Below are 19,412 nucleotides of genomic sequence, written 5' to 3'. Positions count from 1 at the left end.
ATTGGACATTTCTGGGTTAAACTGTTTTTGTCAGTGTGCAGCGGGGGGAGTATTGAATGAAAGAATCATGCACACACACATATACACAGTAAGCAGTTTCACAGCAGCAGGATCAGTGAAGGATTCCAGCTCTCCAATGCCTTTTTGCAGCAGAGGTACTTTTTCTAGGTGCTCGCTAGTGTGAGGCCGCTTTTGTACCAGGCAGTACTGCATGTAGCACGAAGAAGCAACAGCAGGTTTGTTTTCAGTCCAAAGTACAGCAAGTAGCAACACAGCCTGGAGGACCCCATTGCTGATCAGGGTTGAGTTTCTTATCCCCCTGCAGGGAATGCGTACTTACTGCCGCATTGAAAAGAAATGAATTCACCAGCGCAGCACGGACACTTACACAAGAAGCAAGCACATTGTACAAGTTCAGATTCTTACTTTAAACACAATATTGGATTTTATTCATGTAGCAGTATTATATTTAGTCATTGGAAAGTTGTTTTTATTGTGGCTTTTGGTTACTTACTGAACTGCTCCACCTTGGTTTGTTTTGGCTTGTAAAGCTATTCTAATCTAAATAAAACCGTTTTATAAAGACATGAGCGTGTATATGTTCAGACTTTGTAAACATAAGGACTGGAGCTGTCAGTTTTTTATTTTTTAAAATTGCATGTGTCTGCTTTTTTTCTTATTTGGAGCACAACCGGCAAATAAGGATTGCATGGATTTAGACTGGAGCAGTGTGATTAGATGAGGTTTAGACTGGAGCAGTGTGATTAGATGAGGTTTAGACTGGAGCAGTGTGATTAGATGAGGTTTAGACTGGAGCAGTGTGATTAGATGAGGTTTAGACTGGAGCAGTGTGATTAGATGAGGTTCAGACTGGAGCAGTGTGATTAGATGAGATTTAGACTGGAGCAGTGTGATTAGATGAGGTTTAGACTGGAGCAGTGTGATTAGATGAGATTTAGACTGGAGCAGTGTGATTAGATGAGATTTAGACTGGAGCAGTGTGATTAGATGAGGTTTAGACTGGAGCAGTGTGATTAGATGAGGTTTAGACTGGAGCAGTGTGATTAGATGAGGTTTAGACTGGAGCAGTGTGATTAGATGAGGTTTAGACTGGAGCAGTGTGATTAGATGAGGTTTAGACTGGAGCAGTGTGATTAGATGAGATTTAGACTGGAGCAGTGTGATTAGATGAGGTTTAGACTGGAGCAGTGTGATTAGATGAGGTTTAGACTGGAGCAGTGTGATTAGATGAGGTTTGGACTGGAGCAGTGTGATTAGATGAGGTTTAGACTGGAGCAGTGTGATTAGATGAGGTTCAGACTGGAGCAGTGTGATTAGATGAGATTTAGACTGGAGCAGTGTGATTAGATGAGGTTTAGACTGGAGCAGTGTGATTAGATGAGGTTTAGACTGGAGCAGTGTGATTAGATGAGGTTCAGACTGGAGCAGTGTGATTAGATGAGGTTTAGACTGGAGCAGTGTGATTAGATGAGGTTTAGACTGGAGCAGTGTGATTGTATGAGGTTTAGACTGATGAGACACGCTGTGTCAGAGGGGTTGTGCATCTTGCAGGGTGGGATGCTCCTCCCATGAATACACTCCCCTCGCCCATCTGCAATCACCATTACATTACAAGCAGAGTTAGACATTTAACACAAATCCTTTTACTGTGCCATTTGTCTGAAAGAGCTACATGTATTCAGCGTTTCCATGTCTAGTTGGATGAGATTCGAATTCTGTCTCTCCGTGCAGTGTATTTTGTAGCGTGAAATAGTTATTTGTTATGTGAACAGTGCTTGTGCTTTCATTGAGCATCAGAAAACCTAAAACTGGCACAGCATACCAAAATTATTTATTTAGATATAATATAGTACTTGAACATTTGTAAAAACAGATGGACTGTATACACTTCCTGAAACTTAAGTGGTGTAGTAGTAGTTTTAATTCCAGGATGTGTGTGTCTTTTTTATATTGCTCAAGAGTTATGCCTATTTCCATAACAACCTTTCTGTATATTTTTTTGTTGTTGTGTGTGTGTGTATGGGAGACTTGCTGTTGGTCTGTGCACTGCAAAGAATACGGATGCCTTGTATAGTTTTAAAATAGCAGGCCCTGTTTTAAAATAGAAGGCACTGCAATTTAAATAACAAAAAAAACCCTAGAACACTAATTGCAACTTACTGCAGCATGCTGTTGCCAGGATCTGTTTTTGCAGCCTGCCCTACATTTTCAGCAAGGCCAGATCCATATATTCAGTCAGGACTATGCTGAGACTGTGCTGAGTGAATATATAGATGTGTGTTTTCCTGCTGCAGTCATTACATCTTGTGTGGTATTTGCTCTCCTGTGTAAGTTTAATTATCCTTAACCCATTAAGTACCACATACATTTTACTTCGAAGAAAATCAGAACACAAGCTGTATTTATGTAATTTAATACTTTACATTTGGACTTGGCTTTTGCAGTTGTCAAAAATAAGTAATCATAACAATATAGTTAGAGAAAATGTAAATAACATAACAGGTTGATGCCAGTTAAAACATTACCCAAGCAATTGGAAAGTAGCCTGCCCTCAAGTGAGGACAGTGGCAATTAATGGGTTAAACCCTGTACAAATGTAAGTTTAGATGTATCTATGTTTGTTTGTCTTGTCAGGCTCATCCATCAGCTACAAAGTGCTGAAGTCAGTTATTACGCTATTCAGCCTTCAGTTTCAGGTTTACAGAACTTACACTACTCTGTTTAAACAGCAAGGTATGGAAAGGTTCATTCAGAACCAGTAAGATTAAAAAAAATAATGTGTTCATTTGTTAGATTTTAATAATGACAAGAAAATCTTAAACCAACATTTTGAATTGATTTTGGAACACATTTTTTGTTTTTTAAAATTGACAGCGATTTCGTTCGTTGGGTTGACTGTTTTATTGGAAGCAGCTGTATTTAAACAATAGCTGTTAGTATTTTTGTTCTGGAATGTTTCTAATGAAAGGGTCTTTATTGATATAGTCGTCTCCCAGGATAGCCTAGTGGAGGTGGCACACCTTGAGCTTCTTCCTGTGTTCGGCTTCACAGCTGGAAGAGAGTGGAACACAATGAGACAGAGATGCTTTCCTTTGAGGAGAAGCCAGTGCAAGGAAAGGGGATAGAAAGCAGATGGACTGCGTGTTGCAGTATCACTCTGCAGAAATGTGCTTCGACATTTTAAACTTTGTGAATAAATTCAATTAAAAAAAAAGGCTTTATGAATTTCACCACACTTTTAATAAACAAAGTGTTGAAGAAGGACTTTGCTATCATCTGTCCATAACACAGTAAGCATCCCTCAGCTGAGCGCTGTTCCGCATGCATGTCTCAGGGGACTGGGAGAGAAACTCAGGCCTGTGTGTGGAAACAGACCTCCGCATGCTTTGGTTCTTGGTGGTCCTGTCTTGCTTCAGCTGGGGGACTGTGAGGAGCGGTTTTGTTTTTCTCAGTGGGTGGCTTTGGACTTGGAGGACTAATAGTGGAGGCAGTGGATTGGGTTCCAGAGTTGTGCACCTCAAGTTACAGGCCTTAGGGGTATTATTTTACAGATAACGATGAATTTGCAGGGGCTTGCTTGATTCATTCAGGAAGAGGAGATTAAAAGGAAAAAAAAAAGAACCGGATGTCTTCAGACTTAAATGGGTTACAATAACCCTTGTCTAACATTCGTGTTCTGTATTTATTTATTTTTTGTTGGGAGTGGCATCTGGTGGCTGTAATGGATCCCCAGCCCTAGTCTCTAAAGTCTATAGTCTCTCACTCTCCTTGGGTCGTTAGTTTTCCCAAAGGTTTTAATATATTGTGTTAATTAATCACTATGTCGATAACCGGCAAGGATTTGTCTAATTTAGACTAATGGTACAACCTTGGACTTTGATCAGTTGTGAATAGATGCCACACTAGTATAACAAAGTAGTGAATAGTCAACAAGTAGGGCATATATCTGAAACAGATGACTGAATGATTAACAGTCATGTGTCCTCCAAGGGACGTCCACCAGGAATCACCAGCGTGCACAAAAACAAGCCTTTCTTTCAGGGCCCCTTAACCAGACCCTGTGCAATAAGTGCAGCAACAAAGGGTTAAGTGCTTGTCATGCATAAACCTCCGTGCATAAGAGCATCATTCAGCACTTTTAAAACACCAGAGCCTATGCTATTGCACTCGAGTACTAAAAACTGCTGTAAACCTCTCGTTTATAACATCCTTGATATGTTTACTTTCCTCTCCACGTAAAATACACTTTCCTTAAGTAACTACTCATCGGTGTAGAGTTTCTGCACAGTGGAACTGGCTGAAACCCTGTTTCCCTTTAGTACATGGGTTATGTGGAGCTGGAAAATATTATACAGTGTCTTTCAAATCCAAAAAAGAATGAGGTGAGATGAGTTTCACATGTGTGGCATTTGTCCCAACACCAAAAAGCTTCGAATTTATTTCCACCAACTGCCATTCCAATGTAATGTATGTTTAAGTTCCAGTAAGGAGGCTGTTTTACACAGAGGCATGTACATGCAAATGTAGCAATTTGTACGTTAAAATGTGCAATAGAATAACTAGCAGTCAAACCCATTAGGTGTAACTTGATCCGTTCCATTGGTGGGTATGGATTCCATGTGTTTTGCTTTCGCAGACTAGTCCTGCATATGTGTTGTGGAGAGCTGGTTAAACACCAGGTCAGAGCTGCTATGAGAATTGATCTCTTGCTGGTTAAGCCCCAGTTTAGAGCTGCTGCTATGAGAATTGATCTCTTGATGGTTAAACCCCAGGTCAGAGCTGCTATGAGAATTGCTCTTGTTGGTTAAACCCCAGTTCAGAGCTGCTGCTATGAGAATTGATCTCTTGCTGGTTAAACCCGAGGTCGGAGCTGCTATGAGAATTGATCTCTTGCTGGTTAAACCCCAGGTCGGAGCTGCTATGCTTGCTTTCAGTGATTGCTTTGCTTTCTTAAGAACAAGATACAGTAGGGTCTCTTAATGCATTGTGCCAGGAAACTGATGCTGTGACCATGTGTCATTTGCAATGGATTAAGAGACACAATTTAACCCTTTAAGGTACAAGGGGACATATGTGTCCCACAAATAAAATTATGCTAACTTTCTTATTTTTGCAATGAAGTGCATGAAATAGAGTTTAAAATGTACTGAAAGGTTGGATCTGGACATCCAAATTGTCAGTTTCCTCCTCGTGTTACTTGAGTCACTCCAAATGTATTTTAAGAAGAAATCGTTTGAACAAGCGCTCAAATCCTTTTGTACATTAAGGGGTTAACAAAGTATGGAGAACCATACTTTTGTAAAAGATGAGCAAAATCCATAAGTTTAAGCGCTGAATTAAAATCATTATTCGCTCATAAAGCAAACTGTTCACCTATATTGTAATATCTAATCAGCAATCTAATCAATGAGGTGCTTTTTACCACTGGAGTTTAGAAAATCATTTAGAGAGTGAGTTCTTTACAATGACATTGTGGTTCTGAGCAACTTCGCTTTGCGGATTTACCAGTAGCTGTAATAAAGTAATCCCTGATAACAAACGGGATGTACACTTTATAAAGCCACAGGTTTCTAATGCAAACTGTTTATAAAGTAAGCTTCACAGGAAATGGATTTGCAAGAGAATGGGAAATGGCAGGAGCCAGTGGAGCTCGCAGAGGAGCAGTGTGGGAATGTGGGGGAGTCTCTTTCCTGCCGGTGTTAATGAAGGTTTAAGATGTTCTTTTTAGAACCTCCAATTGATGCCAATTTTTTTTTTTTTTTACTGAGACATGAAATCAGCCTCCCTGTTAAACGCATCAAATAATGTGAAGGTTTTTACTATTTTTTTTTTTTACAGTACATCTTATATTATCCAAACTAACTGGGTAATCGAATTGTTTTGATAATTGAATTATGACATTTTTTTACATGACTGTCCATAGTCAAGAAACCTTGAAGCCAAGAAAAATTTGCCCCTTTACCTGTAACTTTGTAACCTACAGCACTGCACTGTTCTGTAAATACCAGAAACTGAAGGCTGAATAGAGCACAACACTCAACAGGACAGGTTAACAAGGGGCTGTTTGGATAATCGGAGTTCGGATAAACACAGTTTTACTGTATTTATTATTTTATATTGTATACTGTTTGTATACCATGTCTTATTTTTAATGAAATCTTTGTCATCAGTTGACAGGTTTTATAAATTAGACTTAGTTTGCTTTCTATATGATTTACTCCTTGGGTGCTATTAGGTCAGCAGGTTTTGTAATATTAGCTTGCAAGACAATACTATTTTGTAAACAGTTTAAACAAGGCATTTAGTCATTCCCTACGCGCAGTGTTGCAAATCGTTTTGTTCAGGGGAATGTGATAAAGAGACCTAAACTATGTAGCTGATGGAGTATAACGCAATCTGAATAATAATTAACCTCCTGTTTTTAACTAATCGGTTTCCTGTTGAACTGCATTGCACCGTGTAATAACATTAACGTTAGACCATGGTTTATGGACCTGGATAATTCCATCATGGCATTCTGTCTGCTTTGGCGCATACTGTAGTTAATTCTTACTGCCTCAGTTTGCTATTAACTTTTGATCAATGACTGACTGTAGAAGTTTGCTATTATCATCTGCTCCCAATGTAGCCCTGTGCTGGAATGCAGCTCATGTAATTCCATAGGAAGCTTCAATGGACTGCATCCCTGCCTGAAGGACCAACCCCAATACAACATCATGCCAACACATACAGCATGGGCCTGTCATGATCGCTGTCAGAGATGCATTGTATTCCTGCCCTTTTCAAATAAGCTTGATTAGAGTTGACATGGTGAAGGTAGCAAGGGAATGCAATAGGATAACCTCACAATGAAATGTAGCATTGAAGCGGCACTTTGCATTGATCTGATTCTTTTTAACCCTTTTATGGTCTTGTAGCCAGTAAAGCATGTATTAGTAAAAGTGGAAACAGCGATTTGGGAAATGTTATAGAATTGGGAAGGGCTATTAGTTGTGACGGTACTATCTGCATGTGTTTTGTAGAGAAGGTGTTTTTTATTAAGATATTCAAAAAGACCCCATTGGAACACCTTAGTAATAAAGGTCCTCTATTTTTTTTAGTATACTTTCTGGAGAGTGTATGGTCTACTTGATGCAAACTCCAAGGAAAGGCTATTGGTGCCCATTACCCTTTCAGTAAATTGAAAACAATATAATAATGTGACTTGTTTTCTGTCCTTGTTAAATATAATGTCTCTGTGAAATGCCATGTTCTTTGTTGGGCCCCAATGCATTAGCAAGTTGAAAATAAAAAGCTGATACATTGTGGTCCTCAAAGAGAAATGTCTGTTAGGTAAGACTGCTCAGTCAGTTGTTGCTGGTGAAAAGCCAGCTTGTCCCCAGGATCCATCCCTTCTACTCGCTGGCAGATCTCCCATGTTAGGTAAAACTTGGCAGCCCTTTGGAGACAAAAAGCAGCTTGTAACGAGTCAACTCGATTGCACTTTTGATTTTGTTTGTAAAAATAAATAAATAAAAACTTGGAAGCAAGTCGTGTCTGGCAACTGGCCTGACCACTGCAAGTCTTTGCAGGGCAAGTGCAAAACCGCGCCAGGAGGGGATTGAGAATGTGGACAATCAAATTGCAGGATAGATGTAGACAATCAAATTGCTAGGATATTACAGCAGAACCACACCACACAACAGGAGGACTTTTTAAGCAACTTATTTCTCTGTAACAGTTTTAGTTTTTGCTGTTAAAGTGCTAGTTGAAATAATTGATTTTCTGATAGTTTTACTTCTGACTTTATAATCTCCATAGTAAACCTCAAAACCTCACTCAGTAGGCTTACAAGTCCGGAATACAATTTGGGAGTTTATGACAATGCTGTTTTTCTGTTGTTGTGGTTCTGGCACCAGAAACTCTGGGGCTGTGTTACTGACTTGTTACACTCACCATTAGGGCCTGCATTGGTGAGACATTGCTGGTGACTGTTGTCATAGGAATGGAGCAAATTGAGGCCTAAAATAAGTCTAGCTTGTTTTTCATGTTAAGAAGAAAACATTGAGCAGAATTAAATAAGCACATACAATTAAACCGTTTTAAGAGGTATTATTGTGACTTTCAGTAGCAGTTAAATATTATTTTATTGGGGTGATTCATGTTCAAGTACTTGTCGAGTATGTATATGATGTTATGTTAAATGTTACCACGGTAGAAAATCAACCGTATCAGAAATCCAGAATGAATGTTTACCTAAAGCCTGCCAGACCTTGGTCTTTACAAGCAGTGATTACAAATGTCTGGATATGTTTAACAATATACTGTCGTTTCGCAGTGTAGCCTTTGTGCTTTTCTCTTTAGACATGATCTCATTCCTTTGAGATTGCTATAAACAGTTCACTTTATTAGTAATAACAGCCATGTGGTGTAATTACGTCAAGAAGACTGGTCATCCACCATCTGAACAAATACTATTAATTGGTCTCCTGATATGACTTCTTAGTGATGTATTCAAGTAGCAGGTTCAGTATACTACAGAAGAATAAATGACACACTTCATGGTAATCATCATGTAAGAAATGGACGCTTTCCTAATGAACACGTTGACATGATTTAAAAATCTTTTGTTTACGGATTGCGGACACGTTGACTCCTTTGTCAAGTCTAAAGCAAGAAAGGGGTAGAATTTGGCCATAATATTTTACAGTTGCCTTCAATGTTGTTTTTGAGAAAGACTTGTTTATTGTCTGCTTTGTCTCTACACCTGTTAGCTGTTAACACATTGTTTCATTTCTAATATCTCATTGAAGTCAATAATTAACCTGATTGAAAAGTCTTCCTCACAAGTGTACGTACACATTCCAGGTGTCCAGCGAACTTGGCCAATATGAACAATTGCATTACCTAAGGTAATAACTGGAGATAAAAAAGTAATTGGTTTGTGCAGTAAAATCAGATTTAAATGTTAATGGGGAGACACACTTGGTTGATTTCTGTAAATGGTGGATATGTGTTTCAGAGAGGAATTGACTCATGATTAATGCTGGGAGGATGGCTTTGAAAGGGCAGTTCAAGGTAACCATAAGCTCAGTATTAGGTAGGCATGTCATTGGGTTAATTTACATAAGAGTTTGCTTTTTCTCGAGACATTTCTGTCTCATGAAATAAATGTGGATATGGTACCTTTTTGCATTTTCCTGAGAACGCCTACTTTTCCCCAAACACTATGCAAATGAAGGAAAAGCGGGGGGGGGGGGGGGGGTCACATTTAAATTAGGCCCAGTTTGATTCTCATGCTGTTTAGTCCCCAAAATACTGTTTACATGAGCAATCTGACAATCTGACAACGTGTCAGTCATTTTTAAACCCTGTTTCGTGCACCTCATTGCAAGAATAGAAAGTTAGCGTCATTTGTATTTGTGGCACACACGTGTCCCTTGTACCTTGAAGGGTTAACTATGGGGTAGGTTGTGGAGTGGAGGAGGGTTCTTATTTCATAGCATCTCATAAGAGTTTTCTTCAGAGGGGGACACACATTAAACCCAGACTGATGAAATGTGCATTTTGGGGGGTTGGGTTATGACTTGTCATGGTTGTGTCTTGGTTTTTATTCCTCTGAACCTCAAATATTCAATTATAATTAAAACCCAGAGACCATCATCAAATGGCAGCCAGTTACAAAATATTCTACATTTTTTTCCCCCATAATTTTTTTCAGTTTTCTTAATTATTATTTTTTTTTAAATAGTCTTTTTAATTGCTCTATTTTTACATACTGGCTTTTTCTTTGAAAAAAAAAAAGTGATTTAAAAACAAATACGGTTCCAATTGTATTACATTTGTTTTGAACTCTTAATTGTTCTATTTTCTACAAACTAGCTTTTTATCTTAGTTTTTCTAATTTTCCAATTAAAACCAAATGCATCTCTTTTTTAACAAATACTGTGTTATCAAATGTTGTATTTTTAATGTAATGGTTTAATTGTGACAATTGAATAAGGAGATTGTCAAGTTTGTAGCAGGCAGCGTAGGGGGAGTAAGAGTTAGTAAGGGTATGTGCAGCAGGCACTTACCAGTGTTCATTCTAGGAGTGGAGAATGAGTGAGCCCGCTTTGTCCAAGGGATCCAGACGTTAGGTGTCAAAGTAGGAGTAAGGCCTCTAGTAGCCACTGGGAGGGATTTGAAAAAGGTCCTCACTCCACCTGTCCTCGCTCGGACTGCCACAGCTCAGACTGCCCTTGGACGTGTGGCCCTTAGACTACCACAGCTCAGACTGCCCTTGGACGTGTGGCCCTTAGACGGCTGGCGCTCAGAACGGCTGGCGTTCTGAGACACTGATTGCCAATTTATACTATCCTGTAGGCCTGGAGCCGTATGCTTAACACACCTTTCTAATCAGCCTCCCAATTCAACACAGCCCAGCACACAAAAGAAACTGAAATTACTATTTTTAAGTGCAGTCAGGTTACCTTAGCAATCAACGATTTAAACTATTAAATGAACTGTAATTCACTTACCTATTTCATTGTTGTTTTCACCAGCGGCTGGAAACACATGCGTCGTCGTTGTTGTTGTTGTTGTTGTTGTTGTTGTTGTTGCAATGCATAGAGCTTGCTAAGTGTCATGTGGGAAGTGTTTCTGTATGAAAACAAGCACAGGCAGGGCTCTGACAGGTGGTGCAGAAACACACAGCTGCTCCCGTGCTGTGCCTGCAACGCACTGCAGCGATGCATGTAGTGTGAGGGGCACAAGATATCCTTTATATTAGAATGCATAGTGATAACACAGCCAGCGTTTCATTGTAGCCATGTCTGTCCCTCCCTTTAGATTCTAGAGTGCATAGTGATAACACAGCCAGCATTTCATTGTAGCCATGTCTGTCCCTCCCTTTAGATTCTAGAGTGCATAGTGATAACACAGCCAGCGTTTCATTGTAGCCATGTCTGTCCCTCCCTTTAGATTCTAGAGTGCATAGTGATAACACAGCCAGCGTTTCATTGTAGCCATGTCTGTCCCTCCCTTTAGATTCTAGAGTGCATAGTGATAACACAGCCAGCTTTTCATTTTAGCCATGTCCGTCCCTCCCTTTAGATTAGAGTGCATAGTGATAACACAGCCAGCGTTTCATTGTAGCCATGTCTGTCCCTCCCTTTAGATTCTAGAGTGCATAGTGATAACACAGCCAGCGTTTCATTGTAGCCATGTCTGTCCCTCCCTTTAGATTCTAGAGTGCATAGTGATAACACAGCCAGCGTTTCATTGTAGCCATGTCCGTCCCTCCCTTTAGATTCTAGAGTGCATAGTGATAACACAGCCAGCGTTTCATTTTAGCCATGTCCGTCCCTCCCTTTAGATTCTAGAGTGCATAGTGATAACACAGCCAGCGTTTCATTGTAGCCATGTCCGTCCCTCCCTTTAGATTCTAGAGTGCATAGTGATAACACAGCCAGCGTTTCATTGTAGCCATGTCCGTCCCTCCCTTTAGATTCTAGAGTGCATAGTGATAACACAGCCAGCGTTTCATTGTAGCCATGTCCGTCCCTCCCTTTAGATTCTAGAGTGCATAGTGATAACACAGCCAGCGTTTCATTGTAGCCATGTCTGTCCCTCCCTTTAGATTCTAGAGTGCATAGTGATAACACAGCCAGCGTTTCATTGTAGCCATGTCCGTCCCTCCTGCGCTTCCTGCCACCTGTGTTGGTAGATCCCTGGGGAGACGTTAGATTAACTTGACCAGTCAGGGTATTTCCACTCTCAGAATTATCCTGATTTAAACCTTTTCTCCCCCACTTGAAATACTTGGATAATTATTGCTGAGGAAGTTGCTCATAATATGCTAATTGTTTTGACATGCAAACAGGTGTTCTTTTATTTATTTATGTATTTACTTTTTAGGTCGAAGCAGCTGTTGAGTGAATAAAGGCCTTTTTTTATGCCTGTGCCATAATATATTCCAATCTTCTGAATTTACACATGGTGTGTTATTTTTATAGCCTGTCATTGATTGCCATAGCAATGCACAACAGTTTAAACAAACTTCTAGGAGGAAGTAGAAAGGCTTTATTGTTCATGTCAAGCCACTGAAAACAAAATCTTATCTTCTGATAAGAAATGTCCAGGTTCCGTGTGTCTTTTTTGGTAGCAGGGCTGCAGAGTTCATGGTACCAGCAGCAAATGGTTAGTCATTTGGAACAGACATTAACTATGAGGGCAGCTAAACATTTGCAGGCTAGGATAGTAAACTTTACAGCCTTTCTTATTGTTAGCCTGAGCCAAAGCACACTGGAATGGGGTCAGAATACAGAAGAATATATCGGTGTTATTCACTGAACAGAACCAAAGCACAGGTTACGAGAGAAACCATGCTAGTGGCAACAGTGGATACTGGAGTTCCAATGAAGATTGCATGGCAGTACGGGAGTAGGGTGAAAGTGCAAACTACATGTATAACACGATTTTCAAACTGCAGTGTTTTCCAAAACTCCATGGTAATACTGGCTCTGTTTTTATGACAGAGACTTTCCCTCTGTTTGAAAAGTGCACCACTGCAGTTGAGTGAAATCTCATTGATTTTGTATTTTTTTTTTTTTATCTATCAGATGAATTTGTTTCTAAATTATTCAAGTATAGTAAACATACTTTCTGACATTTTAATTGTTATTATATTTGACATGTATTTTGGACACACCTTAAAAAACAGCGTCACCCGATACCACAAGAGCACAAGACAATTAGTGTGGGGGTTACTCAGTGCTGGCATAGTTCACCATCGGTACCACTTTACTTTAAATCCAAATTATTTTTGATATGAGTAATCCATTTTGTGTAGTGAAGGGACCCTGGCAGCAGAGAGCTCCTTTACTATTATTTATAGTCCAATTGATCTGTTGCGGTGCCACCTACTGGCTGCCTTGTGGAAGTGTTGACCCTGAGCACTCTGGCCCTGGAAAGGGGTTTTGATTTTATTAGACCGCCAGCGCTTCTAGAACTCATTGAGGTCAGGCCTGTCAAAACAAGAAAAGCAGCAGCATTACTGTTTCACAAAGCAGTTAAAACAGAGCCCCATGTGCCAGCCCTAGTGTGCTTAGAAGGAGGGTCATTCCTGAATAATATGTTCGAACAGTTCATCCTTCACAGGGGGATTGAGATCAGTGTGGAGGCCCTCTGTGCTGTCAGGGGAGGCTGCTTGCTTTCAAGGGCCCCCTTTTGTGCCTGGCTCCGGCCCCTGTGAGCCCGGGACTGACTCGGTAATTATCCAATTATAGTGAATCGCTGCAGGAGAAGTTCAAGGATCAAGGCCTCGATGTGTGCCTCATCCATCACTCCTCGTCTGCTGGCACATTCACCTCTGTTCCCAAGTGGCACTGAGATGTGTTTGTTTTGCTCAGTTTTATTGAAGGACTTTGGTTTTATTGAAGGACTTTGCTTTTATAGACTTAGTCATATGCAATTTAACAAGCCCAGTGGAGATAGTATGTGGGACCTCATCACACACGCACACGCACATGCACACACCAAAAAAAAAAAGATAAAGCAACTACACTATACACTATACTAGCACTCAAACAATGACTCTTCAAATGTTTTTTTTCTGTATCCTCCTTCTTCTTCTTCTTCTTCTTCTTCTTCTTCTTCTTCTTCTTCTTCTTCTTCTTCTTCTTCTTCTTCTTCTTCTTCTTCTTCTTCTTCTTCTTCTTCTTCTTCTTCAGATACACAGTCAATGATCATTCGTAAGTATTAAAGTGTACTTTGTTCAAAGCTGTGAAAGAACACTTGTGATAAGTGTGCTCAGCAATGAGGCATGCGTGTGGTAAATGATCAGCTTTGGATATTGCTGTGCTGTGAAATCCTGGTTTAGTCTCTGTGAAGATGATCTCATTCCAGCCTAGCGTATGGGAATTGTGTCACTTACTCACCCGGAATAGCATTATCATTGCGGGGAGACTGCGGTTGGACAGTTTATTCATTCCTTCATAGACCCTCACGGGGCATTACAGAAGATGAAGAACAAAGCATTGCTGATTACTCATCAGAAGGAACAAAGTTGTGTCAGAGCTCATTAAGGCTGGTAATCCCTGTGCTTCATGTGGGGTCAGAAAGTCTACATCATGCAGACCGCCGAAGCCTCAGCGGAATCACACAATGTTGACTTTGTTTGGGATTTTCATTAAGAAAGAGAATTGAACCTTGTGACTTCATCCCCAGTCGGAGCATTCCTGAACCGTTACACTATGGAGGAGTCGTGGCCAACTGAATTCCCTGCAACGTAAAAGCAGTTTTTTTCCCCCCTTTTGGTTCTGTAATAAAATGTAATTTCTGTTAAGGTGCTGAAAGTAAAACCACAAACACAAAAGTGGTCCTGTTCTTTGTAAATGTGAATTATTTTGACAGATGTTAACATACACAGTACTGTCTGACACAAGGGACTGGCATGCCAGAAAGGATGCTGTGTGTGAATGCTCTAAGGCATATTACAGTACAGTCATGTGGATCAATTGGCTAAACAGAATTCATCAGTGAGTCATTTTTCCATTAAGTCACCAAGTTCATTAAACTGCACAGTTTGTTTGGTTGTTTGTTGACCATGACCTCTGTTTTTGCACACCAAATGAATTGGCTTCAGAGACCAGATCACAATACCTTGCAAGACACCATTTTGTGTTGTTTTTTAATGATCCAAAGATACTTTGCACCAACCAGAACTCCCATGTTTCAGGCTGATCCAGCACGTTCCTGGGGAATCAGTAACCAGTATTAGATGATGTAGATGTTAAATTCGTATCCCACCCTATAGACATTAAAGAGTAAGTAGCGGGGTTCCGAAAAATATAGCGTTCCACGTCCCAACGTGCTGCTGCAACTCTTTAAATAACGTACCTGTGATGTTTCTTTTCATTGGAAACATCCTGACAACTTTTTACACTTATAACCATTTAAAGTCTGTATCAAAGCTCTTTTCAAAATGTCTGCTGTAGTGCACTGGGGTTTGAGCTCTCTCCTCACAATAAATCACTGCATGGAAAAAAAAGTGCTCTGGCTTTGCTGTTCCATACCACATCATGGATCGTTATATTACCTGTTTGACAATGTGGGCAATAATCCTCACACTATCAGTGCACTAGAGCAGACATTTTGAAAAGAGCTTTGAAACAGACTTTAAAGTTTTAAGTGTAAAAAGTTACCAGGATGTTAACCATGAAAAGAAAAATGACAAGTACATTATTTAAACAGTTGTAGCAACACGTGGGGACGTGGAACGCTATATTTTTCGGAACCCCGCAACTTACTCTTTAATGTACTGTAAATGTGAGCTAAAAGGACAGGAGGTGGTGTGTTTGATAGAAATGTCTGTGAGGCAGCTCAACATGTGTGTTCCCTCCGGGGTTTGGGGGTTTGTCCATGGAGCCTGTGGTTTTGAAGTCCTGGCCACTTATGGATATCCCTGTGGTATGCATAAAAATAACAAACACTTGAAGAAAAAAAAAGTGTATGGGTCACACCACTCAAACCTGCAATGTAAGGTCCGATTGAAAACTGATTCAGAGAAATCCACAGTAACAATTACATGCAGGATTACAATCGCACCTCGGCTCAGGACTGTTACAAGCCCACTCTGTATGTGCTGTATGGTACATGTGTGGTGAATGAATGGTCTTGTTTGCTTTTGAGGAAAAGCAGGGTTATTGGACTTGTGTTGCGAAAGGCTTGAGCGTGCAGAGGCTTGTGAGTACAGTACATCCGCAATGCAAACTACACTGATGCACGTTTCATCCCCTGGGAAAAGGGTGGGAGCCTTTACAGTCCTAATATGAGAAGTTCAGTGATTTTTGTTGGGCTGTGAATAAATGCACAGTTATTTGTGTACAGTACATGCATTCAGTGTGAACGGGTGAAGGCATTGGCTGAAATTGTCTTTATAGTTTTCAATGTATAATCGAGTGTTTTTTAAAGAAGTACAGTACTGGTTATTTTCCCTTTGTTACCTTAAGGTCGCTCAAGTGGACCATCCGGGAGTTCCCAACCCTCCTTGCAGTCTGACAATTCATTTGGAAAGCCTTTGAAACACTTCTAAAAGGATAACGTGATTTGTCTTGGTTATCCCCCACATGGAAATCAACGAGGTATAAGGTCATCCAGATAGGTGCTTTACCTCCTTCAGGCTCTCTCACGCAGCTCTTTTTTTTGCATGTGCATGACACTTGACCTGGCACCATTTTGTCCCTCACATGTGATCTGTGTGTCATCACCACAAATAGAGGAAACACCTCCCCAGAATGTGGTGTGCTTGAGCTGGAATGACGCAGTACCTCTTTATGAAGCGGGTTTATCTGGACTGTACTGCACGCTGTATACAGATGTGAGGCACCTGACCTTATCTAGCAGCTAGGTGGGAAAGTTAACAGGTTGGTGCACTCTTCTGGAAGCATGTCGTGGAGGGTGGAGGGGGGGAGGGGGTGGCACGGCAGCAGCAGTTACAACACATTGACCTGAGCCAGGCACTCCTGCTCCGTGGGCTTTATCTTTTAATCTCTGCTTGAAATTACATTAACAAAAGCTTAATCACTCGCTGCCTATAAGAAACATCAGCAGATAAAAGCTGTGCACAGCATCTGTAATGTAGAGATCTGCTGATTTCAAGTGAACTCCCCAAGTCTTTGTTAAGGGGCTCTGATTTTCATGCTGCTCTGTGGTGTGCTGGTGTCCCAAAGGGAGGCAGGGTGTTTTTTGTTATATCAGGTGCAGTGCCAACCAGATTTTAGGATATAGATCTTAATCATGATTTCACAAATTAAAACCAAGTTTAATTGCAGGCCCTGTTCAACATTACAGTTCAGGCCTGTCATTTTAAGACAAACTGCTTTTCTTTTTCTTTTCTTTTTTCTTTTTATTCTCATTTAAAGTTTATTGTAGAATGAAAAAAACACCCCATTTCTCACATGTATAGCACAGCATGTTGGTTTTGTTTTCCACTCACAAGAACTATGTGCAGTTGGATTTGCATGTCTTCAGTTGAAGAAAGACTTCTAGTCGAAGCCTTTGTCAAAAGCATTTTATACGTCTCTTTTAGTCATATTACATGGTCTACCACCGAGTGTTTTTGTAATTATGGGTACGGATGAACTACCTATAGATTTTCAGCAGTGTTGGCGCTTTCCGCTTTCATTTCCCATTGGTTTCTTTAAGCTGTGTCTCTGATGAGCTGTGCTTGCAAAACGGACATTCCAAAAGCTCTTACCAGGGTAATGAGCACGCAGTAGGAAGGCAGGCTGAGGAAGGCGTGTCTGCTAATCTGCTCAAAGTGCTAATGATGTGTTCACGCCACGATCCACACCAGAATACGAAAGTGTAAAGTATCATCAGTGTTTTTATTCATGTACTCGTCCCAAGCATTGGGCTAGTTTAACAAGCTATTTGTTGTGAAAGGTTTAAAAAAAATGTTGTGAAAGGTTTAAAAAAGGTTCCTAGTTTGCCCTGTTAAAGGATTCACACTTCATGAGATGAACCAAAACTGAATTTGAATGTTGCCATGGTTACTTTGGCATTAACAACATTGTTGTTTAAATAGATATTCTGCCTGTGACTCAAGTCAGTCTGGCTCTGTTCATTAACCATTTCCTCCAAAGGAAATATAAAAAAAAAAACAATGACAGTAGTTTGGGGAATTACAAGGATAATAAATAAAATTTAAAAACTCAATTCCAATAAAATAAGGGTGTGGTTGGATTATTTAAAAATAAAGTTAGTTGGATCCACTAATGAAAATTTAAGCTCAGCTGCATCCTAATTTTTTTTTTTTCAGCCTCTATTCCCTACTTGTGAAAAGTGACATGTTAATTGGCATGATTACTGGTACTGTAGATCCACAGAAGTTCATACAGAACTTTTTATTTTTCTGTTGGGGATTATTTTTATTTATTTATTTATTTCTTTCTTAGCAGACGCCCTTATCCAGGGTGACTTACAGTTGTTACAAGATATTACATTATACATTATTTCACATTATAAAGATATCACATTATTTTTACATACAATTACCCATTTATACAGTTGGGTTTTTACTGGAGCAATCTAGGTAAAGTACCTTGCTCAAGGGTACAACAGCAGTGTCCCCTACTGGGGATTGAACCCACGACCCTCCGGTCAAGAGTCCAGAGCCCTAACCACTACTCCACACTGCTGCCCTGGCCATATATCCCTGGCCAATGGATTATACTGGAGATATTTGTTTTGTTTGCATTTAATCACTGAAAAAGACTGCTTAGCTAAGTACTTAACTTCAGATGTTAAAGGGCTCACCAAATACAATGATACAGAAGTACAGAAGTAGTTAAGTGCAGTGGAGCTGTGTAATGGTATAGAATACTAGTGGGTGTTCCTGAGCTATGACAGATAAATAGCAGTTGGAGAGGAAAATCTGGGCCTGTTCCAGCTGAACCTAACAAGTCCTTATCGGAAGTGTGAGTGCTGATGCAGAGCCTCTAGACAAACCCTGGGACTATATTGCGCTGGTATGGGAGTTTTTTTACTCCACTTCATATCAGTCTCCTTGTTCATATCTCTCTCTCTCTGTTTTTTTTGTAGGTGTGTTCAGGAGTGATGTAAGAAGGCGTTGGGCGTACCTCTGTTGACGTGCTTCAGTAAAATGTAGTATCATGTACCGGTGTGAACCTTAACACAGAAGTACACGCTCCACTGCTCAGGAAAGCCAGCAGAGAGAGAGAGAGGGAGCAAGGGAAAGGACAAGAAGCTGAAGAAGCTGAAGTAGCTGAAGGAGTTAGTCGGTGACCAGAGCATTGAGGGATTCATCGGGCAAGTCTGTAAGTAAGTGAATTCGGTTTACAGTTTGCTTCCCTCTGAAGTGAAAAAGGAAGAACAAACCTATTTTTAAAAGTGGATTTAAAACAAAACTAAAAAAAAAACTGCTTCTGCTCTGGACCTGTGGAACTGTCACCAGCCTGGAATAGCACCATGTGTCATGTGATTGTAACTTGCCGTTCAATGCTGTGGACCCTGATGAGCATCGTGGTGGCCTTTGCTGAACTGATTGCCTTCATGAGCGCAGACTGGCTAATCGGGCGAGCCAAGCCCCTTGTGAATGACGTCAAGACCAGCGCTGAGCCCTACCGGCCCACCTTGGGCATCTACGGGCGCTGCATCAAAGTAGCCAACCTGAGGCGCGTAACCCTCTGCGGCCCATACGCCCAGAACTTCGGGGAGATTGCCAGCGGGTTCTGGCAAGCCACTTCCATTTTCTTGGCAGCCGGACTCTTACTGCTCTGCACTGTGGCTTTTATTTCTATCTTTACAATGTGCTTTCAGAGCATCATGAAGAAAAGTATTTTTAATGTCTGTGGATTACTACAGGGAATTGCAGGTGAGTGGCACGTTTTTATTCACTCTTGTTTTTT

The 19,412-nt window shown here is 40.5% G+C and overlaps 1 protein-coding gene across 4 annotated transcripts in view; it reads left to right on the top strand.

Annotated features, from left to right (window-relative positions):
- LOC117403497 (LHFPL tetraspan subfamily member 2 protein-like) overlaps positions 1–19,412 on the top strand; it is a 71,519-nt gene that overhangs the window by 34,091 nt on the left and 18,016 nt on the right. For 3 of the 4 annotated variants that reach the window (XR_009308028.1, XM_058994737.1, XM_058994798.1), the window contains one exon: positions 18,586–19,378. Coding sequence is in view for 3 of the 4 variants with exons in the window: in XM_058994737.1 (XP_058850720.1) it covers positions 18,973–19,378 (406 nt within the window). In the remaining variant the exon portion in view is untranslated. Of the gene's footprint in view, positions 1–15,992; positions 16,125–18,585; positions 19,379–19,412 lie in introns of all 4 variants that reach the window. The other variant, XM_058994850.1, reaches the window with a different exon arrangement.

This window comes from Acipenser ruthenus, chromosome 1, assembly GCF_902713425.1.
Source record: "Acipenser ruthenus chromosome 1, fAciRut3.2 maternal haplotype, whole genome shotgun sequence".
NCBI classification, from domain to species: domain Eukaryota; kingdom Metazoa; phylum Chordata; class Actinopteri; order Acipenseriformes; family Acipenseridae; genus Acipenser; species Acipenser ruthenus.
This window is presented reverse-complemented; position numbering and strand designations above follow the sequence as displayed.